The sequence below is a fragment of the Cicer arietinum genome, chromosome 4, assembly GCF_000331145.2.
Source record: "Cicer arietinum cultivar CDC Frontier isolate Library 1 chromosome 4, Cicar.CDCFrontier_v2.0, whole genome shotgun sequence".
Classification (NCBI taxonomy): domain Eukaryota; kingdom Viridiplantae; phylum Streptophyta; class Magnoliopsida; order Fabales; family Fabaceae; genus Cicer; species Cicer arietinum.
The window spans coordinates 699,063-726,892 of NC_021163.2; the positions used below are offsets into that span (position 1 = coordinate 699,063).

At 30.9% G+C, this 27,830-nt stretch overlaps 5 protein-coding genes across 9 annotated transcripts; 1 reads left to right on the forward strand and 4 right to left on the reverse strand.

Annotated features, from left to right (window-relative positions):
• Positions 1-740: 740 nt before the first annotated feature.
• LOC101511860 (uncharacterized) lies at positions 741-1,520 on the reverse strand. The gene is made up of 2 exons (XM_004494988.4): positions 1,278-1,520; positions 741-1,067 (listed from the first exon to the last, which is right to left on the reverse strand). Exons 1-2 carry the CDS (start codon positions 1,370-1,372, stop codon positions 842-844), a joined length of 321 nt encoding a protein of 106 aa, XP_004495045.1. The 5' UTR covers positions 1,373-1,520; the 3' UTR covers positions 741-841.
• A 3,371-nt stretch (positions 1,521-4,891) lies between these two features.
• LOC101512172 (3-oxoacyl-[acyl-carrier-protein] synthase, mitochondrial) lies at positions 4,892-10,159 on the reverse strand. Its single transcript, XM_004494989.4, has 14 exons — positions 9,837-10,159; positions 9,457-9,686; positions 8,883-8,990; positions 8,730-8,801; positions 8,490-8,576; positions 7,602-7,753; positions 7,429-7,509; positions 7,270-7,303; positions 7,094-7,160; positions 6,932-7,008; positions 5,985-6,045; positions 5,795-5,877; positions 5,518-5,589; positions 4,892-5,370 (listed from the first exon to the last, which is right to left on the reverse strand). Exons 1-14 carry the CDS (start codon positions 9,970-9,972, stop codon positions 5,200-5,202), a joined length of 1,431 nt encoding a protein of 476 aa, XP_004495046.1. The 5' UTR covers positions 9,973-10,159; the 3' UTR covers positions 4,892-5,199.
• Positions 10,160-10,853: 694 nt separating this feature from the next.
• Positions 10,854-14,004, forward strand: LOC101512499 (alcohol dehydrogenase class-3). The gene is made up of 9 exons (XM_004494990.4): positions 10,854-11,038; positions 11,138-11,274; positions 11,362-11,408; positions 11,749-12,074; positions 12,523-12,605; positions 12,695-12,770; positions 12,906-13,063; positions 13,414-13,575; positions 13,685-14,004. The coding sequence occupies exons 1-9, from the start codon at positions 11,005-11,007 to the stop codon at positions 13,799-13,801; spliced, it is 1,140 nt and encodes a 379-aa protein (XP_004495047.1). The 5' UTR covers positions 10,854-11,004; the 3' UTR covers positions 13,802-14,004.
• A 729-nt stretch (positions 14,005-14,733) lies between these two features.
• Positions 14,734-17,869, reverse strand: LOC101512813 (uncharacterized). Its single transcript, XM_004494991.3, has 8 exons — positions 17,630-17,869; positions 17,313-17,525; positions 16,758-16,949; positions 16,293-16,493; positions 16,119-16,196; positions 15,666-15,789; positions 15,408-15,494; positions 14,734-15,304 (listed from the first exon to the last, which is right to left on the reverse strand). The coding sequence occupies exons 1-8, from the start codon at positions 17,732-17,734 to the stop codon at positions 15,228-15,230; spliced, it is 1,077 nt and encodes a 358-aa protein (XP_004495048.1). The 5' UTR covers positions 17,735-17,869; the 3' UTR covers positions 14,734-15,227.
• A 2,290-nt stretch (positions 17,870-20,159) lies between these two features.
• Positions 20,160-24,405, reverse strand: LOC101513143 (uncharacterized). 5 transcript variants are annotated; one of them, XM_004494994.4, is made up of 4 exons: positions 24,032-24,405; positions 23,601-23,938; positions 22,212-22,298; positions 20,160-22,058 (listed from the first exon to the last, which is right to left on the reverse strand). In XM_004494994.4, the coding sequence occupies exons 2-4, from the start codon at positions 23,931-23,933 to the stop codon at positions 20,622-20,624; spliced, it is 1,857 nt and encodes a 618-aa protein (XP_004495051.1). In that variant the 5' UTR covers positions 23,934-23,938; positions 24,032-24,405; the 3' UTR covers positions 20,160-20,621. The 5 variants fall into 5 exon arrangements, with proteins under 5 accessions (XP_004495051.1, XP_004495049.1, XP_073223762.1 ...); XM_004494992.4 differs by having other exon boundaries at positions 23,601-23,943; XM_073367661.1 differs by having other exon boundaries at positions 24,029-24,405.
• Between the last annotated feature and the right edge of the window lie 3,425 nt (positions 24,406-27,830).

Sequence of the window (27,830 nt, forward strand, 5' to 3'; positions counted from 1 at the left end):
ATATATTAAGGTAAATAAAAAATATTCAAAATTATATATATATATATATATATATATATATATATATAGTCATTTCCTCTATGTATGGAACGAAGGAAAAAAAGGAAAAAGTTTGAGAGAGAAAAAACACACGCATATTGAAAGTTTTCCTCATTTAAAAAATAATAAAAGTCGAAGAGAAAAATAATATTTGGCGTGATCCACTCAATTATTTTTTCTTAAAATTGGATAAAAACACCTCAAAATCATCCGTTGATAAATAATAACAAGATTGACCCTACTTTATTTTATTATTATTACTATCATATCTCAATTTTTACTAGAAATATTTATATCATTTTAAAATATACTTATTTCTTTTCTCTCCCTTTTTCATTCACACCAAACAACTAATTAATCATACCAGTTTTTACTTTCTTTCTCTTTTTTGTTTCACTTTCTTTCCAATTTCTTTCCTATATTTATGTTTTCTAAACGAAACAAAGTGGTAGAGGTTCAGTCACGTTCTAATTCGTACTATTCATATAATTTATAAGAAAAAAACTGTTGTTGATTGATTGACGAGTCAAACAAACATAAAAAAATAAAAAAATTGTATTTAAAATATGAATATATTGAACACTTTGGTTTGAACAGAACATTCATTCATTTGACTGATTGGTTCCTCCTTTGACTAAAACTGCCACTTTCCCCACATAACAAAAAACCAACCACCCAAGTCTTCCACATAATAGGCAAAATTGTGAAAGAAAAGAATATAAATTCCATAAATGAAAAAAGCTTCTACATCTAAATTAATCATAACAATTATGATTATGACACTGATTAAGAAGTTAATTAATTAGTATGTTGAAGAAGATGAAGCCTCAAATTTGTAGTACTTATCCACAGCAACAGAAACATCCCAAGTACAACTCAGTCCTTTAGGAATTGTCACAAGATCTCCAGCACCAAACTCTACAAAATCTGATGACCCTTTTGTGTATGCTTTTACCTTTCCTTTCAACAAATAGCATGTCTCTTCTGCATCAAATTTTAACTGATATTTCCCTGGAGAACACCCCCATCTTTCATTTTTTTGCAATACACACCCCCCATAAAGAAAAAGAAAATCAAAATCAAACAATTAAAGACCAGAAATAAAAAATTTATCTTTTAAACAAAAAGATCAAATTTTTTTAATATTTCTTTATGCATGTTATGAACCTAAATTAATAAAAAAAATGAAGGGTCTAAAAGAAATAAAAAAAAATAAGAGAAAAAAATATAAAGCATACTTGGGCCAGCACTTGATGTTCAATTCAGCTAGGCGTGACTCTGTAGGATTGCTTTCTATGCTGATTCTAAGGTTTGAATTGGAATCTTCAGCCATGGAAACAAATTAAGCAGTAGTGTTTTTGAAAAGGGTGTGATGGAAAAAGTTGACAACAGCAAAACCTTGTTTTGTTTTGTGTTTTGTTATGTTTTTTTTTTGTTACATCAAAATATTGTGAGATTTTGAAGGGTGAAAAAAATGGAATCTTTGTGCAGTGTTGGAACAGGATAAGAGATGTTGAATTATATGAGGATGTTTGGGGAGTACCTGTTATTTAAGAAACAACCTATCACATCATGATTACTATGCATCACACAGATTTTATTTTATTTTTTTCAACAAAATCATTTAATGCATCTTCACCTCGTGGGGAATGGGGATATATGTAATGTAATGGAAGGAATTTGATTCTCTTCTAAAAACGAATATAATAATTAGTTAATGACAAATATATAAGGTTCTATGTAGGGAGGATTTATTCTGTCAAACAAAAATGTAGAGGGATTTATAATTAAAATTACTTGTACAAAAGAATCTATTAGTTATTTTTAATATTAATAACAAAACACTTAAAGAGAGTAATATTGACTTAATATTTGAAGTGAAAGAGTTAGAGAGTAAAATCTTAAGAAAATCGTAAATTCAATCTACACATTCCATAAAATAGTAAAAATATTAACAATATTATTTACTACCATTAGTTTTGATAATTTTTTAATAATAAAGCAATTTGGTCTTATTTCCAAATTCATAAGATGCAACATGTGTTGTTTTTCCTAATTTAGAAGGTAACAGTAGTTGTTCATGGTTGGTTTTTTTAAAAAATCAAACTATATTCATTTTAAAATCAATATATGGATTTAGATTTATAATCAAATTTATTATTTGGTTTAAAATCGATTATAAAACTTATTGTAAAATTGGTTATGGTTAAGTAACCAGTTTATAATTAAACAACTGGTTTTAAAAATGTTAATTTTAAAATTGATTTTTTTTTTCAAAATCGGTTAAAATTTAATTATTTAAAAAAAAACATTTATTCATAGTTTAAAAATCGATTATTTAAAAAAATTGATTTTTTCGATAAATTTTTTAAAACATTCTCACCAAATTTGTCGAGAAAAAATTCGATTTAAATTTTTTTTGAAAAAAAAAAGTTTTTTTTTTAATTTTTATCTGATATTTTTTTGAGAAAAAAAATTTCAAGAAATAAAATCTCAAAATTAACAAAATATTGGTAGTGGATAAAAACTAAATCCAAATATAAAATATAAGTAGTTATCCAATCAATTTATAAATAAACCGAATTATAATCATATGATTTTAACTGAATATTTAAATCCAATTTTAAAGTTAAGACTCATAACCAGATTTGAGTTCCGTAATAGTGATATTGTGCATAACAAAAACGGACATAAAGTAAATGTCAAAAACTCTCAATGTTGACCATGTGTAACTTAACTTATCTTTGCATTTAAAAACATGTTGTTAAAGGATTCCCTCTAGATATTTATAATGTGCAAAAAGATTTTCCACCGTCCAATAGCTACCAATTAGACTAACGGAAAATGTGAACAAATAAACTCAAAATGGCTTTGTTTGGCAATTGAAATGAAGAGATGTGGTCAAACTTGATTTAGAATACATTTGAAGTTTAATATGTGAAAAGCATTGTTATTTAGTAGATGTTATTTATTCTCGAAACTCACAAAAGCTGCGTCCCTTCACCCTCATAAATGGTAAATTTTGGGTTTGACTAAATAAAAGTAATATTAGTTGTACAGATCTAGATTAATAACGTTAATTTTTGTTCCGTGATTAGAAATATTTTCCATAATTAAATCACTAAGTGAAGAAATTTTGCATGAGTATGCAATTTGCTTTTTAAGTTGTAGAAAAATATATGATAAATAGTATTATAGAAAAAAAAGAATATAAATCATAAATCCATCAACAACAAAAAAAATTAAGTCTCAATGTTGGATTCAGCATTATCATTTCTCAATGTTAGATGCAGCATTATCATTTATCAATATACATCAAAGAAACTGCCATGTATTTGGAAATATTCATCAAAGACTAACATAGTGCATAATCTATCACAATTGTGTTTGATTTTGAGGCGATGAAAATTGATTGTAAATGAATTAATTATATAAAATTGATTTTAATTAAAAATGAGTTAAAAGTAAAGTAATTATGTGTAGAGGATTTGACACACTAAAGTGAGAAGTTGATGAAGTGAGTGGATCAATGCCTGATATTATAATCACCTATAATTGGTAATACATGTGTACAAAATAACAATAATTCATTTTATGATCTATGGTTAACTTTACTCACTTTAGAAGAGTCAAATCTATGTTTAGATACATTCATGTGAAAATGAGTTTATGAAAAATTGAAGGTTATAAATTAAATCTATGGACAAAAACTACCAATTCTAATTTTTAGGTCAATTCTTGTGGCAAAATCAATTTTACTCTAGAACAACTAAAGACATATTTGATGTTACGATAGAATTGTCAAAATCACGGTGAGTCACTGTAATTTACAAAAACTATAAATTGTAGGCTTTTACAAAATCATGGTGGTTTACTATGAGTCTGACAACTTCACTGTGATACCAAACATATACTAAACATGTAAAAATTAATTTTTAAACCTCTAAAATCAATTTTACTTGCTACAAAAGTGAAACCAAATATAAACCGAAACTGATATCCACCCTTGATATCCACCCTTCACACCGTACAACTACTACGTAGTTGTTGGATCCAAATTCAGATCCAACAACACCTAAATCCAACTATTCTGCAGTTGCAACTCTGTGGAGCAATGCAAAGGGTCCAAGTCGGTGACAGTTCAAATATATAGGTTCCATGGTACTATGGTAGTAACATTGGTCTTGAATCATTTTGTCACATAATCCAACATAACATCTATTCCTTCATTAACTTTAAATATTTGTCAGAATTTCAGTGAGCCACTGTGACCAAAGCTACTTGTCTTGCTAAAATTGAATGTTGAACCTAAAAAAAAGTTAGTTGAAATTAATTATTTGAGAAGCTTTCCTACTAGGCATCAGGAGAAATGCACAGTTGTTTGAAAGTAAAGATTCAACTCGGAGATTACAGATTAATCCCCACACTAAGCGCAAACTAGGCTTAAAATTTTCTTCAAACTCACACTTTAACCGGTCAAACTAGGATTTGAAGATAATAACCTAAAACCACTGAGCTTTCTGTTGGGTTCATGTAATTCATTTTGTTTAGAGTTATTACTGCTTAATCAAAAAAATACCTTACATAATATGATGTAATATGATATTTTATTTGCATAAAACATATATGCTTGTGAATCTTGTGCAAGAGTTATGTTCAACTGAATTAAGTGTAGCCGACTATAACTTTTCTGCACAATTTAGTTGGGAACAAGTTGCATCTCCTTTTGCCACCTAATTAATCCCTTGTAAGTTGTAACTGAAACTTCTAAATTGAGATTCAAATATTATATACATCAAACAATAATGGTTTTTTTTATAAATTTTTTTTTTTCATTTCAATCAGAGCAAAATTGCAAAACAAATTTTTTTAGCACTTCGACTCAACCATCCTGAGATATTTAGAACTGCATCATAAATCATGGCCAGATGGCCCCAAAGTGCAATTAGAATAATCCTAAGAGGGTTTCAAATGATTTTAAAATCTAATCATATTGAAAAAGTGCTGAGCAAAAGCGATGGAGCAGTGTTAGATGTATGGAAAAGCACCTACTTCAGGCATATAAATTATACAGAGAGATCTAGGCCACCAAACTCTCCTCTGCATGATGCAATCAGCTCTAGTAGAATAATGCCAATGATATGAGATGCAACTAGCTTACTAGTCTGATCCAGAGTACGCAAAAAGTAGGGAGGCATTTGTTCCTCCAAAACCGAAAGAGTTTGACATAGCTACTCTAATCGGCATCTCCTTTGAAGCAGTTAATGGCATGAAACCATCACCAAATACAGAATCTGGATTTGTTAAATTAAGAGTTAATGGAGCAACTCCCTGTAATAAGAACATAAAAAGAACCACACTATTAGATTAAGCATGCACAGTCTAGCTATAGCTTAAGCACAAATTCACAGAATGTGTGAAAATGCTTCCCCGCGTCTTCTATGATGCAAGCACGCAAAATGTCAAGAAGTTGCTTACATGTTGTATTGCCAAAACAGAAAAAATTGCTTCAACAGCTCCAGCAGCGCCTAGGAGATGGCCAATAGCCCCCTGAAATCATAGAAATTGTGGAAATGTCATCGGCTTAAATCAACTTGTCAACGCTTGCCCATCCAAAATTTTCTTTTAACAGCATAACCACTCCCATGGATGAGATCTTTCATCTAAGAGGAGGCCAGTACTTGGATGAGACAGCCAAACAGATAAGCATATAACTTGTTAGTCATGCAGCTTGCTAAGTTGCTACCACTCTTACCTTGGTTGAGGAGAAGGCTAAAGCAGACGAGCAAGCATGGTCAGAGAATATGGTTTTGATAGCATTAGCTTCTATTGCATCACCTGTATAAAGAATTCCAGTGAGATAGTTCATGACTTAAGCATAATCATTCACAGATAAAGAAATCAAACTTAAATAGTTTGAATCAGTGAGGGTCTGCTTCACTTGCCCAAAGGTGTAGATGTAGCATGCGCATTTATGTAATCAACATCAGAAGGATGAAGACCTGACTGAAATTTATGAAAAGGCAATCATTTAAAATGAAGATGGGTCAAGACTATGGCGACATCATAAAACCACTTCAGAATAACATGACGGTAAAATGAAGAAGAAAAGGAATGGAAAAACAAAATAATTAAATTTTATTGAATAAATGAATTTTAAATAAAACTATTATACACCAGTTTATTGATGCACAGAACATAATGGGCAACAACAATCAAATTTCTTTTTAGTCTTTCCCACAATTCAGTAGTAATAGAGATTAACGTTATGGCATGTCTCCTAATCCCTTAACGCTTGTTGGAAAATGAGATAGTTGGCTCCCATTTATGAAAACTGAAATGCACTTGTCTGCTGGAACTTGGAAGGAATGGGATTGTGGACCGCTTGTTGGGCGTCTTTCGACATGACTATAGTCTATAAGGAAACTACTAAGGGACACTGATGGCTAATGGCTGGCAAAAGTTGGGGACCTAAGGCAGGAGCCTTTGTTGCCTTACCATAGCCAATGTTGTGCCAAAGTTAAAGACGAGAGTCAAAACAAGTGTTGTCATTCAATTCCAAAACAACAACAAACTTTGGGGGAGGGCAAGAGCTAAGGCCAGAGTGGAACTACCAGGCGCGGCCTCTTAGAATTTTGGACTTGGACCTAACTCAATCCCAAAAGCTAGCCCATGGGGTGAGGGTTATCCCCCACTTATAACCATTGTTCAGATTCTATCACATCACATATGGAGTGTGAAGTTTGGAGGACATTATCATGTATAAAACATGGGGGAGAAAGGAAAAAATGATAATCACAACATGCATACATGATAAGTTGGCAGTTCAGAAAACATAAAACCTCAAATAATGCATAAAAAATGCAAATCAATATAGAACGGTGAAAGAAACCTGTCTTAAAGCACGAGTCATGGCCAGAATGGCACCTCTCCCGTCACTAGGGGGTTGAGTAATATGATATGCATCCCCTAGTCAAAATCCATATGAAATAAAGTCAACCACATATAAAACTAAGACTAGGGAGACAATCTTACATATCCTGCAGCAAATTACCTGACATCCCATAGCCGCGAATCTCTGCATAGATTTTGGCTCCTCGACTTTTAGCATGCTCAAGTTCCTAAACAATAGAGGAAACAAATACACAAGAAACATCAGATTATAAACAAAGAAGGTGAAGAAGAATTGGAGGGACAGCTGATACATGATAGCTTTTTTAATTAACTAACCTCCAAGACCAAGACTCCAGAACCTTCCCCTATCCTGAGTTAAAACACAACTTAGATATAAGCAGCAAGACAAACAACCCAGTAGTATGAAGTTAGAAAATGAACATTAAGAAAAATAAATGAATTATCATGATAAGAAACAGATCTGCATATACTCACACAAACCCATCTCGACCACTATCAAAGGGTCGTGATGCTTCCAGTGGGCTTGAGTTATATTTTGTACTCAAGGCTCGAGACCTGCAAGTTTTCAATATCAGAGGGAAAAAGGACAGTGAACTAATAAGGTGGTTGACAACAACATACAACACAAGGTGCTGGTCATAATTTACCTGCAGAACCCTGCAATTGATAATGCATCAATGCTGGACTCTGTGCCTCCAGTCACCATAACATCTGCATCCCCAAATTGAATCATTCTCATTGCATCACCAATAGAATGTGTTCCAGTAGCACAAGCAGTGACTGCAGCATGATTTGGACCCTGTATTCAGGAATAGGTAAAAAAATTCACTCATGATTACTAATGATCATAGAGGTCAGCATAGAAAATATGTGAATAGCTCTGTAACAGCAATCAGATTTACCACCTTAATTTTCTGATACTTCTGTTGACATATGTTAAAAACTAACAATTGTTCCGCCAGGAGATGTCTTAATTGATTAACCAATCTTGTTGGAGAATTTTATCTTATTTCCTATTTAAGCAGTACAGACTTTCCTATTTTTAGACTAATATGATATGTTTTGTTTTTATTTCTCTAAAATATCTCTTTGATTCAAGGAAGATAATTACTTGTATTCTCTCTATTTATACCAGCTTAGACTGAAGAATAAAATGACAACAGCATTCCACCACTTTTTTCTACAAACCTCTTAAACTCGTTTGACATAATTATATCCTAAGTGACCGTACGAAAGTTCTATCTTCGTTTCAGAAGGCCGCTAATTATTTCTGATTGGATATGGTGTTAGTTTAATTTTTAACAAAAGAGCAAGAAACATGGGAGCAAAAAGATACATTGCCTAAATCAGTTCCATATAGGAAGTCAATTCATCGTATAATGAACAAATAACCTTCATGCTTAGAATACAATAATCGGCATTCTATATATCTACAGAAGTTAGTAAGGAAAATGAAGTAGCCTGTCCATCAACTATAGGAGCTGATTATTATAATTGTAGTATAGAATATCAACTAATAGAAAGTAGTTCTTTACCTGGAACCCATATTTCATGCTAACGTGACCTGATGCCATGTTGATCAGTATTCGTGGGATAAAAAATGGACTAAGGCGACGAAGACGCTGTATACAGGGGAGAAATAGTAAATATCAAATATAATTGTTTATTTAAATTAACAAATCATTTTCCAATCATAATTAAAACACTTGGAGAAAAACTTGAATGAGGAAAGATCATCAAATTACTTCCAAATCTTTGAGTTTCAACAAACTGACCTTCTCACATATCAGTCGTGCAGAGTCTAAGATGTCACTAACGCTTCCAGTTCCCCCACCAATAGACACCCCCTGATTGTTTTTTAAGTTAAAATACAATGCAAAGGAATTGTCAAAAATTAGTTATTATCAACCATATCGAAAATTACATACCGTTCTTTCCTTGTGTTTTTGCTTAGTGGGAAACCAATTAGAATCTTTAAGAGCTTCGTCAGCAGCACATAGTGCATATGCTATAAACCTTGTCATTGATCGATGGTCCTAAGGGAAATGTCACACAATACTACAATGACATCAATAAGCATAAAAGTTGTTCGGATGCAGCATGTATAAGTAAAAGCAAAGCAATACCAGAAGAAACTATATAACACTTTATCTTCCTTTTTCCTTTTGGTTTAATTAGGATATTACAAACTACCAAAAGGTCCAATACTTCATACTCTCCGATGAGAACTAATGGCAATAGCAGGTTTGAATCATAGCCTTAATGAGTATTGAGTTAGTGACAATTTATAATTATATTTTATATATTATATGTAACACCGACATTTCTGATCGAAGGTGTGTCCAACATGTGTCAGTATTTGACATGTGTCGGTGTCTGACACCGACAAATATGGTCACATTCAAACACTATATTTTCTTAAATTATTCCAGGTAAGTATGTATCATGTGTTTGTGTCAATGCCTCTTAACATACATATACTGTATAACATTATTGCAGTACCTTAGAATTAAGCCAAATTTCTTGATTAAATTCCCCCGGGTTGGTTCCAGTGGGAACAATTGCAGCAACTTTAGAAGTCAACTGATCAAACGTACTCAGCTGTGTTAATGTATCAAAAGCATTCATCTTGAGATCCTCCAAACATAATGCTCTTACCCCACATTTCCCATCAATCAGTTGCTTCCATGTTTTATCAACTCCACAGCCAAGAGGTGTCACCATTCCCAAACCTACAATTCAAATTTAAAAGACAACGAAATTTCAGTACTACAAAATCATATGGAATTTTATGATTGCATAATTGAAGAGAAGCAGATATATCGAGATGAATTTGAAGTTGAATTAGAGTTAATGAAAGTGAAGGTGAGAAGGGGAGTTACCAGTGACAACTACTCGTCGGGAAGAAACAACAGGAGGAGGTGGAAGAGCTTTACTACCAGTAGAAGAAGAACACGAAGAAATGCTTCTCCGGTAAAAAGAACTGAAAACTCTCCGTGAAGTTCGGCGTATTGCCATCACAAACCACCGTGAATGGAACCACCGCGGATGTAGTCAATACCAGAAGCAAGGAGAAGAGGTTTTTCAGATTAATTATTAATTTAATATCTCAGTATTTTTTCTAATTCTCTAAAATATGTATATTTTTTGGCGACAATAACTTAGGCCGACCGGTAGCCTACGGCTTAGCTACATGACTCAGATAAAAAAAATTCTTTAAAAGGGAAGGCTTTAAAAAATCCTATTTAAATAAATATATATATAAAAAGTTATATTATTATAATTATTATATTAAAAAAATTCAAAATAAGTATGATAGACAGGATAAGTATAAAATTTTCAATGACAATTATTTTTAAATGATTATTGTACACTAGATATAGATATGTTTATATTTTTCTAAAATAATTTTATTATCTAAAAGGAAGTTGACACTTTTGTTTTGAACTATTATAAACGAGTTATATTTACAATAATGAAAATTTCAAAAAAAAAAAATCATATATACGATGAGTTGACACAGAGAAATTGTATTACAAATTTTAATTGATGCAATTGAACTACCAAAATAAGTTATTACAGATAATTTTTTTTTGAAATAACTATCATACACGAGATAAATTTGTACTAACAAGATTGAATTATCATATACGAACTAAATAATAATAAATAAAAAATTTAAAATAATTATCATACACATAACCGATTAATATTAAAAAATTTGAATTATTATATGCAAAACAAATAAATTATATTGATTATGAAATCGTAACAAAAATTGTAATCTTTAATTATAATTTTTACAAAAACAATACACGAAATTAATATTTTGCATAATATCCATTGATTTTGGGTGTAAAAGAAAGTATATGTAATTGCAATGTTTGTTATTTTTTATTAGAAAAAGTTAGAGGACAGAAATGAAAAATATTAAAAATGTAGCAATGCCCTTTAAATGAGACAAAAGTGAAAGATTTGTCAAATACACAGAGATTTCAGTCTCGATCATCGGCTGGGAGTGGTAGCTCGTAGCATCTATTTCTCATCTCGATGGGTACTGAAGGACAAATCATTACCTGCAAAGGTTGGTTTTCTCTCCTTTCTATTCATTATTCATTATTCATTCATTCATTATCTTAATTTCTCATACGTTATTATAATATATTCTCTTCTATTGTTGAAGCCGCGGTGGCCTGGGAACCCAACAAACCATTGACCATTGAGGACGTTCAAGTGGCACCGCCGCAGGCCGGTGAGGTTCGAATCCAAATTCTATACACTGCTCTCTGTCACACCGATGCTTATACTTGGAGTGGCAAGGTACCCATCTCTTTCTTTCTACATATAAATACCGTTCTATTTCTAATTCATCAATTAAGCTTTTCTCCTCTTCAATTTCTTTTGCAGGATCCTGAAGGTCTTTTCCCATGTATACTTGGTCATGAAGCTGCTGGGTATATATTACATGTTTTTGGCATTTCCAAGGGCATATTGTATGCAATCAAAACTGCATGCAATCCTGCATTCAGTCAGTGCATTTGAGGTCCGATTTAAATTAGACGGCCACCAATGTCCTGAATGCAGAGTTGTATACAGTTTTGACTACATACAATTTGGATCCCTAGTAACGCTCGTTTTTCTTGTAATGTTTGTATATATTATGGACAAAAACAACAACATAACACAACACATTATGTTATGCTGCATGATATAAAAAGCATGATTGTTTGTTTAATTGTTGATACGAGTTTATTATCAATTTTATGATTATGATATGTAGTGTTCTTGATACAGGATTGTAGAAAGTGTTGGAGAAGGTGTTACTGAAGTTCAGCCAGGGGATCATGTTATCCCTTGTTACCAAGCTGAATGTGGAGAGTGCAAGTTTTGCAAATCAGGCAAAACAAATCTTTGTGGCAAAGTTCGTTCTGCCACTGGAGTTGGTGTCATGCTGAGTGACGGTAAGAGTCGCTTCTCTCTCAATGGAAAGCCTATCTATCATTTCATGGGAACATCCACTTTTAGTCAATACACCGTTGTTCATGATGTTAGTGTGGCTAAGGTTGACCCTAAAGCTCCTTTGGACAAAATTTGCCTTCTTGGATGTGGTGTTCCAACTGGTAAGTGTATAATTATATATTAAATAATCTCAGCAATAGTTGTCTTTTTGTGTTATTATTTTTACTATCTTCTTGAGTCAATTGGTTGTACCTAATGTAGCGCTCAGGTAGACACGAGCACAGGATACGATATTGGCACATAGTCACTAGTATTAATTTAAAAAAATTGAAGTGATTAAATGTAACCACAAGAAAATTTAAGAAAATGGAAGTGATTCAATATGAAGTGTCTTACACACACAAGAATTACTTGTGAAATTTTTAAGGTTAATACTGGACTTAAATCTTTTACTGAATGGTGACATACTTCTGTAGCTATAGGTGAAAACTAATCTAAACTATGTATATCGATTTAATTTGTTTGAGATCTTTAAGCAATGTTTTTAGTCTTGTTTTTTATCAACATGGGTTGATTTTGAAGCAATTATTATTTTGAGTAACGTTTCAGGCCTTGGAGCTGTGTGGAACACTGCAAAGGTTGAAGCAGGGTCAATTGTTGCTGTTTTCGGCCTCGGAACTGTTGGGCTTGCTGTGAGTTTCTAAAAAGACTAGTAGCTAGATTTGCATTTTAGCTTGGTGTTGAGGCTTCTATTGTGACATATATAATATACATTTGACAGGTTGCAGAGGGTGCAAAAGCTGCTGGTGCATCAAGGATTATTGGCATAGATATTGATAGTAATAAGTTTGAAAGAGGTACATATCAATGTTGTTTGCTTCTCAGCTTTAATTATTTTCGATTTTGTATTTAGGAACATGTATGGACATGATTCTAAAGCTAAAGTCTTGATGTCAGTAATACCTTCTTAATTTCTTTTATTATTTTTGCAGCAAAGAACTTTGGAGTTACTGAGTTTATCAATCCAAAAGAACACGAGAAACCAATTCAGCAGGTCATAGTTGATCTCACAGATGGTGGAGTTGACTATAGTTTTGAGTGCATTGGAAATGTCTCAGTAATGAGGGCTGCTTTGGAATGCTGCCATAAGGTGAGGGCTGATGCATGCTACCTCAATCGCTCATATTCTTTTTTGGTCTTAACCCTCTGGTTCTGAAAGGGAAAGGGGATCTAGTAACTCGTAGTTCAGCCAGGAAGTAAGTCTAGCCATGGGTTGTTCCAGCTGAGATTTGAACTCGGATTCTTCCGAATGACATTCACTCATATATTACACAACATAAAAATGAAAATAGAATAATCAAACATGTCGATCATTTGTGTTTCCAAGATGGAAAACTCTACTGCCAAATTATTATAGTAAAAAATCATGAATGGTTATGATAAGAAATTAGAAACCTGTGTAACAAGTAATATATATGTTTTGGTGTTGCAAATTTGCAGGGATGGGGGACATCAGTTATTGTTGGTGTTGCTGCATCAGGGCAAGAAATATCAACTCGACCTTTCCAGTTGGTGACCGGGCGTGTGTGGAAAGGAACAGCTTTTGGCGGTTTCAAGAGCCGATCACAAGTTCCTTGGCTTGTAAACAAGTACTTAAACAAGGTAAAGTTGTTCCATTCCATGCATTAAACTTCAATGTTGTTGGAAAGAATGGTGTATTGTATAGTTAGTCAATTGAGTACTTAGGAGTAATATTAATCTTATATTGCAGGAAATCAAGGTTGATGAATACATTACTCACAATTTGACTCTTGCGGAGATCAACAATGCATTTGACCTCATGCATGAAGGAGGATGTCTCCGTTGTGTGCTTAAAATGCACGCGTAAGCTGATTTGTGATCGAATTGATAGCCCTATGAAAGTGCCGCTGTGATGGAAGCTGTGCTACACTGCCTTGTGCAATCCTTGTGATCATACATTGATGGATTTTATAATAACATATGAATGTTAACTTCCTAAGTCTCTTTGCTAAATTTTGACTGAAGAGCCATTGCAATAAATTTAGGAGCATATTTTTGGGTTATTACTTATTACGGTTGTTATTCTTCTACTTTACCTGTCCAGTGTCAATAACTCAAATTTCAAGCATCTGAACGCTACAAAACCATTCACTCTGATTTGTTTCTCTCCCTCATTTTAATGTTCTAAAAAAGGAAAATTTAGAAATACTATCATTTTTCATAAAAAAAAAAAAAAATCATATTATAAACTATAAACACCCTAAATCATCGTAACTTTGTCTATGACTTTACAACTTTTGTTCAAATTTCTTCGGATTTGGAAGTTAATTCAAAAATTATGATGTCGAGTGTGACATATCCAAATAACATAATTGAAGAAATTGTGTTACATAACTTCTAAAAAATAGAGATACTAACGAAGACATATGCTATTAGTTTGCAACATCGTTTCACGGACTATTGAAGAATCTTTTATGAAGATAATTTCTAAAGCAAGGAAAAAAATAAGCAAAATGAAACTATGTTATGTAATTTCTACTTAAGAGAAAAAACTTATGTATGATTTGAGAATTTTTTTGACACTTTTCTATTTCTAGTGTAAGTTTATGTCCCCAACTTTTGTTTTCTTTTTATTTTAATAAACTTTTAGCTTAGAAAAACACGAGTTCAACTTTATAACCTCATGGAATAAAGCTCCTATCTCCTCGGCAACAGTTGTAAACTGGTTCACGACTTTAAATCATGATTATTTTCTCCTTAATTGTTGTATATATACTCATTCTTATTCTTAATAGCAAATTCCCAGAATTGTGTTTGCATTGGATAACAAAGGATCATTTTACAAATTGTAAGTACTGAAATACAAAATGTAAACTGGAATGGACAGTTATCCCTTGGCTGTGCCTGTCCAAGTGAAAAATGAAAATAGAACAGTCCACATATTAAAGGTATCATGCACCTATAACTTGATATAAAAATATAAAACTAAAGCTATCAAATTATACATGTACCAAAACAGCTCAAGCTATCCTTGTTGACTAGGTTACAGGAGAAGGGGAAAAATAGATATATTCAAGTTAGGTTCCTCCAATTCTAGCATTATCATTGGCACAACTAGGACAGCCTGAAATCTCGACTCATCAAACCATTGAAATTTGCAGGTAATAATAACTCAAGTTTAAAAGAAGTCTAAAACGTGGCCGAAATCGGTGTCCAATCTTCAAGACTTCAAGATTGAGACATCAGCTCCTGAGTCTATTATTGCAAAACATCCCAGCTTCTTGTTGTTTCCTTCATACACTTGGAGGAGCCCACTTTCCAGCTTTGAACTTTCCATAAAAGCTGGATTTCTTAGAAACAACGTAGAAGACTGCAAATACATCATAGTTGTTAGATGATGAAACTCTAAACAAAATCAATATGGAAAACAAGAAAAGAAACAAAGCTATCACATGTCCAGAACTAAATTTCACCTGGGATCTCAGGAATGATGAAATTAGGCTCTTTCAGAACATCATGGAGTGTTCTCCTTTCATTTACTTTGATCCATTTAGGAGAGCCTGATGAACATAGAAGATCACACATGCCATATACAAGTTTTCAGATACAAGGCTATGTTTTACTTTAACATATTATGAACCACTACTATATAGTAAGGAAATGGAGTAATACAAACAAATAAACCAGATATCAATTGCAAAGGAAGATCAAGAATTTCAAAAGAAACATACTTGTGTTTTGCTTAAGATCCTCAACTGCATTTTTCTCTTCATCTTCGCCATTAGAAGCTGCTGCAGTTCCCTCTAAAAGATAATGAAGGAGTTTTTCCTTAGACAGACGAGGTCCAGAACCAGCCTGATAAAACAAGGAATGAGGGGTGAGGGGGAAAATTGCTTTTGAGGTATAAGTTTTCCAACATTTGACACAAAATATGCCTGTATGAACAATGTTACCAAAAAATTGTAATGTAGATATAGCCTTATCAATCCAAGTTAGTAAAATATAAAATGTTCATAAAAGAAAAGGCAAGTGGAAATACATGTGGTGATACATACACATAAAATGACTTGAAATATATTGTTCATAACTCAATAAATTCAAGTTAAAACAAAAAATATAATCACATTTGAAAAAAAAACAATCTAAAACCTACAAAGCAATTTCAATGGAGGCAGAAAGCTTACCTCATAGTATAACTCAATAAATTCGCGTTTGTAATTGTTTTTATCATCCCATGGAAGCGGCTGATCTTCTGCAAATACGTTTGATAGCTAAGGGTGTAACACGGTGTAACACGGCTATACGCACAAAACTAGTTTAAAGATAAAGTGAATAAAACATTTCATATAAAAGGATATCATATCAAGGTGAACCGAAAACATGTCAGTCTCACAGAAATCCTCAATGAAGTCACTGGACATAACTTCTGCATACAGGAGAAGAACAGGCCAATGAAGGATGTTACTTTTGTCTAACACAGGTTTCCTTAACCCAGTAAGTTCTCGATACATGGCCTTTCCAATCTTCAAGCCTCTATTTTCCATTGCAGATACAATTTCCTACACATATTTTGTTCAACCAAGGACATTAGCTGCCATACTATTAAAACCAGTGCTGTGAATCGTTGATCACGATAAATAGAGGTTTGTTCATATTATGCTACGCTGCAGTTCTACAGCGCTGCTATGTGAAAACAGTTATTAGTAAATTGTGTATAATGGAAAAATAGTGATTTATTCCAATTCCACTATTCTAAAGCGCTATAGTGTCACTATTTGACAATACTGATTAAAACACAAAAGAAAACAGTTCAAAGTCTATACCTTTGCCTCTGAAATAGCCTTAGAGACTTCAGCCTCATGCTTTTTAATCTCGAATATCTTTAGACCAATCTGCTTGTGAAGCTTCTTCAATTCCTCGTTATCAGGATCCAACTGAAGACCCTTTTGACAATAGTCTTGTGCTTCATCCAACAAATTCAATGAAAGGGAAGCTTTGGCAGCTCTATAAATCGCCTAATCACAGTTGACATTACCATTGAAACATCAAAACAAGGAATGACAAAAAGCAAACAAACACATAGGGCCTATTTGGATTAGCTTATTTGAGCTTATATATTGATATAATAAGTGCTTGTAAGACTGTGTAGAAGAGCTTACGGAAACATCTTATGACATACTCATAAGTTGTTTTCAAATTATTTCCATAAGTTCTCCCAAACAGATTATGGAAACAACAATTATATCTCATATGAAAACAATCTGACTTTATTTTATCTATTGTTATAGAAACAGTTTATATATAAACACATATATGATAAACGCTCAATTAAGCTATTTATCCAAATAGGCCTATTCTAGCAAACATAAAATTTGCACCTTTATATTTGAAGGGAGCAACTTGATTGCATCATTAGCATCTATAAGAGCACGCCTAAGATTTCCAAGCAACAAATTAACATGGGCTCTATTTGAAAAAAGAATAGATGTCTCAGAATCACTCAAAGCTTTCTGATTGATTGCCCTTGTGTAACAATCAATGGCATCAGAGTAATGTTTCTTACCCATCTTCACATATTGGTTACCCTTTTCCTGAAAAATACCATTGAAAGTGAAATCAAATCAAAAGAAGCAAAAGAATGTTTTTTTATTTTATTTAGTATATGTAAACATATGAAATAAGAGTTATTATATACCTTGAATTCTAAGGCTGAAGATTGTTTGAGTGCAGCAATGGCTTCAAGGTCTGCCTTTTCGTTTTCCGTCAAGGGCTCGGAACCCTTTTCCATCAAAAGCGCCATCGTTAACTTTTTTGTGGTTATTGGTTGGTCGGAGACGCAGTTAGCTTTGCCGCAATTTCAATGGAAAGAAACTATAAGTGTGTGCACTGTGCAGTACGATGGAGTGTGTCTCTTTGGGTTTAAGATTTATGACTTTGAATAAATTCATTTTGGTTAAAAGTAAATTAAATATCAATCGAATTATAAATTTATTAAGAGCAAAACACATTCACTCTCTTTTTTTTTTTTTTTTTAAATTAACTCACTCTTTTCTATTGATTCAAATTTGATAAATTTCACTAAAATATATGAATTCCACGTAGGTAAATTATATTAAAATTTTAACTATTAAAAAAATCTTAAATTGTATTAAAAAGAAAAAAAAGTATATTAAAAAATATGTTAAAGAATATGGCTGATTTTTTTTATATAAATTTGATTCTATATAGTATGTTTGGAGGCAAAAACTATACTATTAGAATCAATAACAGGTTTAATTAAAATTTAAAATTATGTGAATATCAATTTATATTTTTAGATTGAAATTGTTGATGCAAATGTAAAGAAGCACTTAGTCAAAATAATTATTAATATAGGACGACACAATTGACAAATAATTAAGTTCTTAAATATATAATTGTGGATTCAATATCTGAACTATGTACATTAAAGAACATTTAGTAAGAGAAATCAGCTCATTTGTAAGTATAATTTATTTTTTTGAGTTTGTCAACCATTTAAATGTATAATTGAAACTATATGTTTTGTTAGCATACTCTGAAAAAACCTTCATTTATTTCTTTTTACTGAAAATAGAAAAACTTTATAGGCATGGATTTATTTTTTCTTTTATTTTTTTGGTAGACCACTTTTATGTTTTTGTGACATAAATTATATACATTTTTTGTTTTTCAATTTTTTTGTACCTATATCTTTTTTAAAAGAAAAATTATCTATTATACTTTGCATTAAAAATTATATATTAAAATGTTCTATTTTTTATATTTAGGATATCGCATTTCCATCACGTGATGATTTTCTTTTTTTTTATGTAGAAAGTCGCATTTCGAATATACGACTATTTATAACCTTCAATTTGATCGTAACCTTTTAAAGATGTTAAAATAAAAAAATTAAAAATTAAAAGACTATAGATGACTGCAGACAAAAATTATCATTCATACCGTCATAGGACAAATACGACATCCTGAAGGTGTCAAAAAAAGTAAATATTTTGATATATAAATTTCAATTTAAGTTATAATGGATAGTTTTAAAAAATAAAAAATATGTACATGAAAAAAAAAACTTTTTGTTAAAATTCTATACAAGTTAAAATTTAGTGACTTTTTACTAGTTTTATACATTAATTCCAGTCATATATTATTTTCATAAATATTTATGCAGGTGTCTTAGAAATTAATATTACAACAAGACAAATGGATATATACATTTTTTAAAACTTTTTATGTGAGAATATAGTTATTGAACTAAAAAAGATAAATGAATGTATATTAAGTTCATGTAAAGTTCAACATGTTGGAATAAATTTTTCAACTCAAGTGCAAAATTAGTAAAATGCTTATTAAATAAGTTATTCAATATTCAGGTGAGGTTTCATTTATGTTGGTGAAAATTAGCCTTCATTCTTCAAAGAAATCAAACTTAATTTTATAGGACTTTTTATGCAAAACTTGATTTTAGATTAATGGGTTGTTTCATTTTTTGTGTAAAACAATTAACATTTTATTTTTCTACAGGTGTGTGTTAACATTTTGTTTTTAACAATATAAAAAATGGCCGGCCATGTAATTCAATAAGTAATATAATTTTTTAATAAGAAATTCAACAATATCATTTTCTTCTAAAGTTGTTGGTGTCTATCTTTTATTGTTTTACTATTATCTTTAATCCTCTCTTAGTTTTCACTATCACCTTTGATTCCCTCTTAACTGTGTATTAACTATGAAGCAATAACAATCATTTAGACGTTATATTTTCAAAAAGATAATAAAAGTACTTGAAATGAATATAATCTATCTCTTTATTTGAATATTCCTATGAAGTATATATATTTCTAAAAGGTGAACTCATATCCTATATATGGATATTTTATTTTTTATAATTATTTTAATGTGAATGAAATTGATGATTATTTTTATATATTAATATAATATTATCTGTATATTTGAATTTATTTATTGTTATAACTTAATAGAATTTATGATTTTTTAAATTTTGTTGTGAATGCATATTGTAAATTAAATAATTTAAATCTTTTAATTAAATTTATATAAAAAATTCATATTTTTCATCCATGTACCTCTCTCTTATCCGTACCTAATTTTGTTTTGGTCAAAACAAATATCAATTTTTCTATAACATAGCTTCACCGGTGATAATAGATTATTTAAAAAAAGATAAACTACTTCAAGGCTAGGTACAATTGAACAAAACTATACAAAGATGTTGATAGACAGTATCAATGGTACTACTCTTACCCTTAAAACTGAAATTATACACAACATTTAGATAAATATAAACCTTAATTACTGCATAAACGAAAATTAAAGTACAGGTGAGATAGAACACAAACACTTTTCTGTTGTGTTAGTTTTACCCTGCTTCTGACTTTCACATTCATTATCCTAGAGGCAAATACTTCACTAATCCAACTAAACAAAGCAAAACAAAATTAGACTATGTTAATAGCAACTATATATAATCTAACTTAGCATAAACTATGAGGAATAGTGAACATCTAACACGAATCAGCTCTTAGCATGAGTTGATGAGCCTAAAAAATGAAGCTTGTCACACACATGACTCGGTCTCAAGACAAATCTAGGCACTTCCATTCATTACCTCAATATGTATCAGCTCTCTTCGCTGGTTACCTGTAAATCGTTCACCACCATGGAGATAAAAGCATGCCCTCATCGAATGGACTAGGATCTGGAGATGGGATATTCATTTCAAATGACAAAACATCATCTGTTCCCATTTGAGAAGAGTCTTTTCCCAAAAGCCAGTTTTCAATATCAACCATCGAACTAGGTATATGAAAACTTTCATTTTGCGGTTCAATGTTTCCGGTAAACTGATCAGTACTGGAGTTTTCAACATTGGATGATTGGTCTATAGATCCTGAGCTTTGTAGAGCGGAGCCTTCAACTAGAAGTTCAATGCTTTGATTGGTTTTTGCCGCCCAACTTGAGTCAAAAGCAGAAACTCCCTCGGCGCTGGAAGTTATATTTGGAATTTCTTCATGTGCCTTTGGTTGGAAAGTATCTTGACTTGTAATTCCACTATGTGTAATATTTCCATTAGCACTTTCATCTTGACTTTTGATTTGAATGTCATTTCCATGTTGATTGCTATTCAGGCATGCAACATAAGGAGCATCATTACCTTGAATACAAGTTTGACGGAAATTCAGGCTATCGTTCGGTTGGGACAGTGTTTGGCCATATACTTGGGTTTCCGGAGTCACGGTACACTGGTTGACACAACTAAGGCTGACCGGTCCTGAGATTGAGTCTGAGAAAGTTGATAGATTTATGGAGGGACAAACATCCCCTGGCCCATTGCAATTTATGGGATTTGAGAATCCTGTTGCAGTGTGAAATTTGTCATGTTGATGTACTGCATTAACATGATTGTTGAAGCAAGATGAACCATGAGACATATGATTCACTGCCAGAGTGTCCCCCATAGTGCGACCTACAACTCCCTTGGACATCATAGGAGAGCGGAGGAACTGTGGTCGTAAACTGATTGCAACCCTTTCCCGTTCCTTTTGGATGGCATGACTGCGTACACCCAACAACTGTACAGAATGAGGCCGGCTTCGGTCTCTCGCCAAAGTAGATCTTGGTTGCACATATCTACTACCATGGTTTGCACCATTTGGGATTGTTAGATTGGTGGCTGTACGGGATACAGGGATGTTAATTGATCTAACGATCGGATTCTGCGTACCAGAACTTAGTGAGTAGTGGGCATACGTTGATTTTGGTCGAGAGACCTGATTTTGAGATATGCTGTTGAGTGAGGAGGGAGTGTGCATTACAGTTGATCTTGATGGTTGTTTCCGTAACACAGAATTTGGAGACAAGTGATTAATATCACGAGGCAGATTTTCGAAACGTTGGGAACGTACCACGCCATGTGAAGTACCATAATTAGTTGAAGCCGGTAATGGGGAACTCTGGGTCCGCCGGAAATCTTTCCTCTGAACTTTCCACATATCAGTTTTATCGTTTGCATGACAATGATCTGTATTCAAAATGCCAGTACCCCACTTTAGACACGGTGCTAGGGAGTCGCAGACATAACAGTGGCACTGCACATCATCAAAAATATATATGAGAGTGACAGAAAGGATATTGTTGAGAGCATCAAATAACACATAATAAACAGTAATAATTACTAAAAAAGCTAAAGCAAATTTGAAGTTTGACTTAGTCCAATATCTGATCTATAGTTGTTTTTTTACCTGGCCACAGTGTTTCTCGTGAGGGGTGGAAGAGAAAGGAAATTTAGCACAAAGATGCCGCGCATGAGGATAGTCTCTACATGCAACCTGAAAGTCAAAAAATAAAATGAGACTATATCTGAAATAAATGGCTTCGTCTTCTTCTATAAGGAAAGAAAAGCGTTAAATAGTAAACTGGAGCAGACAAATAAATGGTGACATGAGCAGTAACAAAATTGCAGACTGCACTAGAAACAAATGCCTCAACTAAAGAATAAATCCCAGTTTGAACATAGAACAAGTATCCCCGATTATACTTCATAAAATTTATGGAGCTCTGCTAAATATTTATAGAGATAAACTATCTGAAACCATCAAGTTGAAATAGGGAATTATGATGGAGAATCCTCTAAAACTATTCTTCCCACATAATCTGGATAGAGAGCTAGTGACATTTGACCTTGCCTTAGGGTCTCCAATTTCAATCTTAGAATACACATTCATTTATAAAGTGTTTTCTCATATGCAATAGCCAAGACGCATGGTCAAGGATCAAATTTTTCTTCTACCTTTTTGAACATTTTCTTCAGCCATCTTAACTTTCCTCATGTGTTAATTTCACACCCTGCAAGAATTAGCCTCTAACCTTGGCAATGATGTACAGTGTACCTTCTTGTAGCGAATTGAAACTTTAAGAGAAAGTACTCCCTCACTTCCAAAAGAACAATCAAAAGCACATATATGATAGTTTAGAAAAACAAATCAAATAATCCTAGATGTTTCAAATCCACAAACAACACCATGAGATTCCCTTGTCATTTCATGAACAAAGACAATCCACACTAAAAGCAATAAACACTCCAACCCAGTGTTGTCAATTGCAGATCGCAAAAAATAACATTTTGTTCAAATTCTGCAACGCACCACAATAGCAACTAGTTACAACAATATGTACTAAATAATATATCGCAAAGCAATAGCGATTTGTTCAGATTTCACAAAGCTATACCATTGTAGCACCACTATAGCCGCTATTTTAACAACGCTGCTCCAATCAATGCTAAGTTGATGACATGTAACTATAATTCCTATAATCAAACAACACAAGTTGTGTCCACATTAAACCTCTTCAAAGCGATAACATGACTATTTCTATTCTTACTCTTACCCAAAAACAACACAAAGATTTAGACTTTATAATTTATAATACACTAGCACTGACACTTCTGATTCAAAGTGTGTCCCGGTTTCTGATACGTGTCGGAGTCCGACACCCACATCGTAACTACATTCAATTAATTCAATGTTTTAAATTATTTTCGGTATCGAGGTGTATATGTCAATTCCGTTACAAAAAACACAATTACCATCTATTAATGTTGATAATAATAAATAAACTCAAGAACATACTTGACCCTTTTCCCCAACTACAAGCAACTCATCTGATCCATTTGCACCCTCATCATCAACAGAAGTAACACCATTTTCAGGATCACCCTCAAGAACCACACAATCATCATCGTCATCATCACCATCATTTACAGACAAAGTTGAAATAGCCTTTGACTTGAAGTGTTGTTGTGGTTTGGTCTCATGAAGGATGACAACATCATCAGAATCAGCATTTGATTCTTCATCGTCAGAATTGAAGAGCAACTCTTGAATCCATTCTAGATCAGAATTTTTGGGTCCCTCTTTCAAACCCTCATCTTCATCGGAACTTATATCCAACACCACAGGCATGCCTTCTACACTATACATATAAAATTAAAATAAATAATTAAATAAATAAAGAGAAAGAACTAGGTTTAATAAAAAAAGTTGGAAAATTTAAGAACAACCTCGTAGCTGGGTTGTGCGAAAGTAGAGAGTGTGAAAATTGGATTGCAATAGAAGATGATGGTGGGACAGAGAGTAATTGAAGAAGCCTTTGACGTTAGATACGAGATTCTTTTGCTTCTATTTGCGGAGAAAATATAAATAAATAATAAATAATTTAGTAGTAATAGGGTTGAATTTGAGAGAAGCAAAGGGGTTGATTGTTGATTGTTGATTGAATTGGTTTGGTTAGTTGATTGGAGAGAGATTGTGGATTCTCGTTTATCAGCAGAATGACATCAATTTAGGAAAGCATTCGCAAAACTCTATCAGAATTGAGGGAGAGAGGGTTCTGTTCTGTTCTGTTCTGTGGTGCAGTATCAAAATAATACTAATAATTTAATTTAATTTAATTAATTCAATTCTTATATAGGTGTAGAATTTGTCAACTAGACACATCACCAAAACGACATCCCTTTAAATAATACGTTAAAAATAAGTGTTGGTCTAATCGCGAAAAAAGAAATCACAACCGAATGCCTCCGACATTTTTTAATATCAAAAATATATTTTCCGTATATATAGCTGTAAAATGAAATTTTACATTTTCAATTAATGATAATTATTGTGTATTGGTTTATTGTATATAAGTGTTTAAGGAAATTTTGAAATTCTAATGATATTATTAAACATATAGATCAACTGTTTTTCTCGTATTTATAATTGATTCATTGTATACGTCAATTTGAATTTTGAACGACCTATGTATTTTTCTCTATTTTCATTAAATTGGTATTGATGAGTCATTATCTCAAAAGTAGAAAGAGAATTTCATTAATAATATTTTTCATAATCTTATATTAAAGATTTAAATTTTAAAAGATGTATTTATTTTCTCTTATTTATATCAAACTAGCATCGATAAAGTTATTTTCTCATTCGTAGAGATCAAGAAAATCACTATAAATTTTTATATTTGAGTCTTAATTTTTATGTAATTTTATATTTTTTCTTAATTTTATAAACTCTCATAACATAAATTTTTATATTTTCAGCTTAAGACTAGAATAATCAAAGTCTGAAATTACTCTTATAATTCATATGTAAAAATATTTTATATATGAATAAGATTGAATGTATGAAAGTAATTAAATTTTATAATGCAATGAGATTTTGCATCAAATACAATATAAATGTATGTAGTCATACGTGTCTCAGTTGTCCAATAAAATTTGGATGATCGATATTTTAAAGTATATTTCATTTTTTAAAACAAAAATGGTGATCTTAAAATCTAGATTGTCTTATCTTAATCAGACAGAATAGTGCGACTGAATGCAATTATATGATTGTAATCGAGCACATCCTAATTCATGCAAAATGGGATGAGATGCATAGGATCTAACTCTCACAAATGCACAATCAATAATTGCATGTTATTGGGACTAATAAGAAAGAAAAATAAATGGCTTCAAATAGGGAAGACAATACAACTGTTATATTATTAAAGATTTTACTATAATCATTTATAAAGTTATTATTAAATATTTTACTTTAATTAATTATAAAGTCATCTATAAAGTTATTATTAAATATTTTACTTTAATTAATTATAAAGTCATCGTAATTGTGATGTATTTACAATATAATTTTTTTATTATGACAATACGTAATAATTAAACTCAAATTATCAAATATGATGCTCATTTATATTTTGTATATTATTGTCTTTCTCTTACTTTTTCTTTATAAAACGCCCACATTTTCGTTTGATGGTAGAGCCACACAGGATCTAAACTCACAAATTAGTCTCACACGCAATTACTGTGCAAGAGTTAAAATTGGAAAATTTGTGAGGTCTCACACTTGAGAATTGAGATTGTGGAAAACGTCAAAATCAAAATTATTTAAAGTACTTCAACCATTCATAAAATTGTTAATAATAGATCAATTTAAAACATGAAAAATTCAGCAAACCTCGTATATTGATGTAAGAATGGTAGCTATTGATTGTTGGGTGTGTGTGTTTGGAAAGCTGATAAACTCTTGAATGTTTGTGTCCTGATGTATTAATGTAGTGGCTTCAGCGAAACTACAAATTACAACTTTAGAATGATGCATCTTGAATTTGGAATTATTTGATTTTTATGATAATTACTTAAATAAAATATATTTATTAATTTAGGAGTATTTAGAAATAAAATTATTAAATAATTTTTTTTTTTTAAATTTAAGGTGAAATGAATCTTTTGATATACACACATTCATCGAACTCAACTTTGCTTATTTAAACGTTGAAATTAATAACATGACTCATGTTATAATATAATACTCTTAAAAGACATTTGTAAAATGTTAGTTATAGTATTAAAACTCAAATCCTATTAAAGATATTTGTAAGATGTTTAGTGTTGTTTTAATTAATAATAACTCTTTTCTCTAATTTTTTTTATATATTATAAATTATAATATTTATGTAATATTTTAGTGTTACTAATATTTTGTTTTAATAATATATTACTATATTCATCATTGATTATTAGGATATTTATAAAATTTTATCATTGTGAAAATATTTCTATCCATTTATCAATTTGTTACCATGTTTATCAAAAAATCAATATGTTACCATAATAATTAATATTTTACAAATATATATATGATCATCATACTCATTAAATAATATGATAACACGACATTGAATGCACATATACAACGATTTTATATTTTTTTTTTCTTAAGTACAATCATTTTATAGTGGCAATATATAAATTGAACTACATATATGTTTTTTTGACCAAAAAAAAAATATTAATAAATATCATACTAAGTAAACATATTATATACTAATAAAACTTATGATAGATAGATAAATTTGAATAAATATATTAATTAAAAAAATATAATATATGTATAATATTCAAATAGTATATAATATATAATATGCATTCAAATATATGGACAATTAATACTGTTTTTCTATATGAAAGAATAATATCAACAAATGAAAATAATCATAAAATAATAATATTAAAATAAAATACATCACAATGCATAATGGCATATTATTATATAGAATATTATTATGGTCACCAAAAAAGTATAGATTATTATTATTATAGAATAAAATTAAATTATTTTCAAAGGTATTGTATTATTATTGTTATTATTATGTGCTTTTATTTATCTATTTATTAAATATATCATTAATAAAAGGATATCCTATTTTTTGATTGGTTTTACGAAATATTCTTACTTGATTAGACATTCAAGGTCCCATTTCTAATGAAATTTAACTCATGTACTGCAATTTAGTGGGTTAGACGTGTTTGCACTATATTTTTGTTATTTATAAATTGATGAATCATATTATTTTAGAAGTGAATAGTGTAATATTATTGAGACAATGAAATGAGGTAAATTTATTTATTAGTGTTGATTTAAATATAAACAAAAAAGTTTTGGATATAATTTTAATCAACAGATGTCAAATTATTAGATTCGATGAATGTTTTAATTTTTCTCGTATTTTGATTTAAGAGTTTTTTATGTTTAGTCCACTTTTTTAATATTGCAATCATGTTTGATATTTGAACGTGTTTATTTTATATTTTATCTTTATACATTCTTATTATGTGCATATCTCGTGTTCCTAACTATATTTTAATAGCTTGTTTGATTGTTTATAAAAAAAATTAATGACCGTATAATATTAATAAAACATTTACTGACATGCACATATATATTGCTTATGTATATAAAATTCTTATTATTATTATTATTATTATTATTATTATTATTATTATTATTATTATTATTATT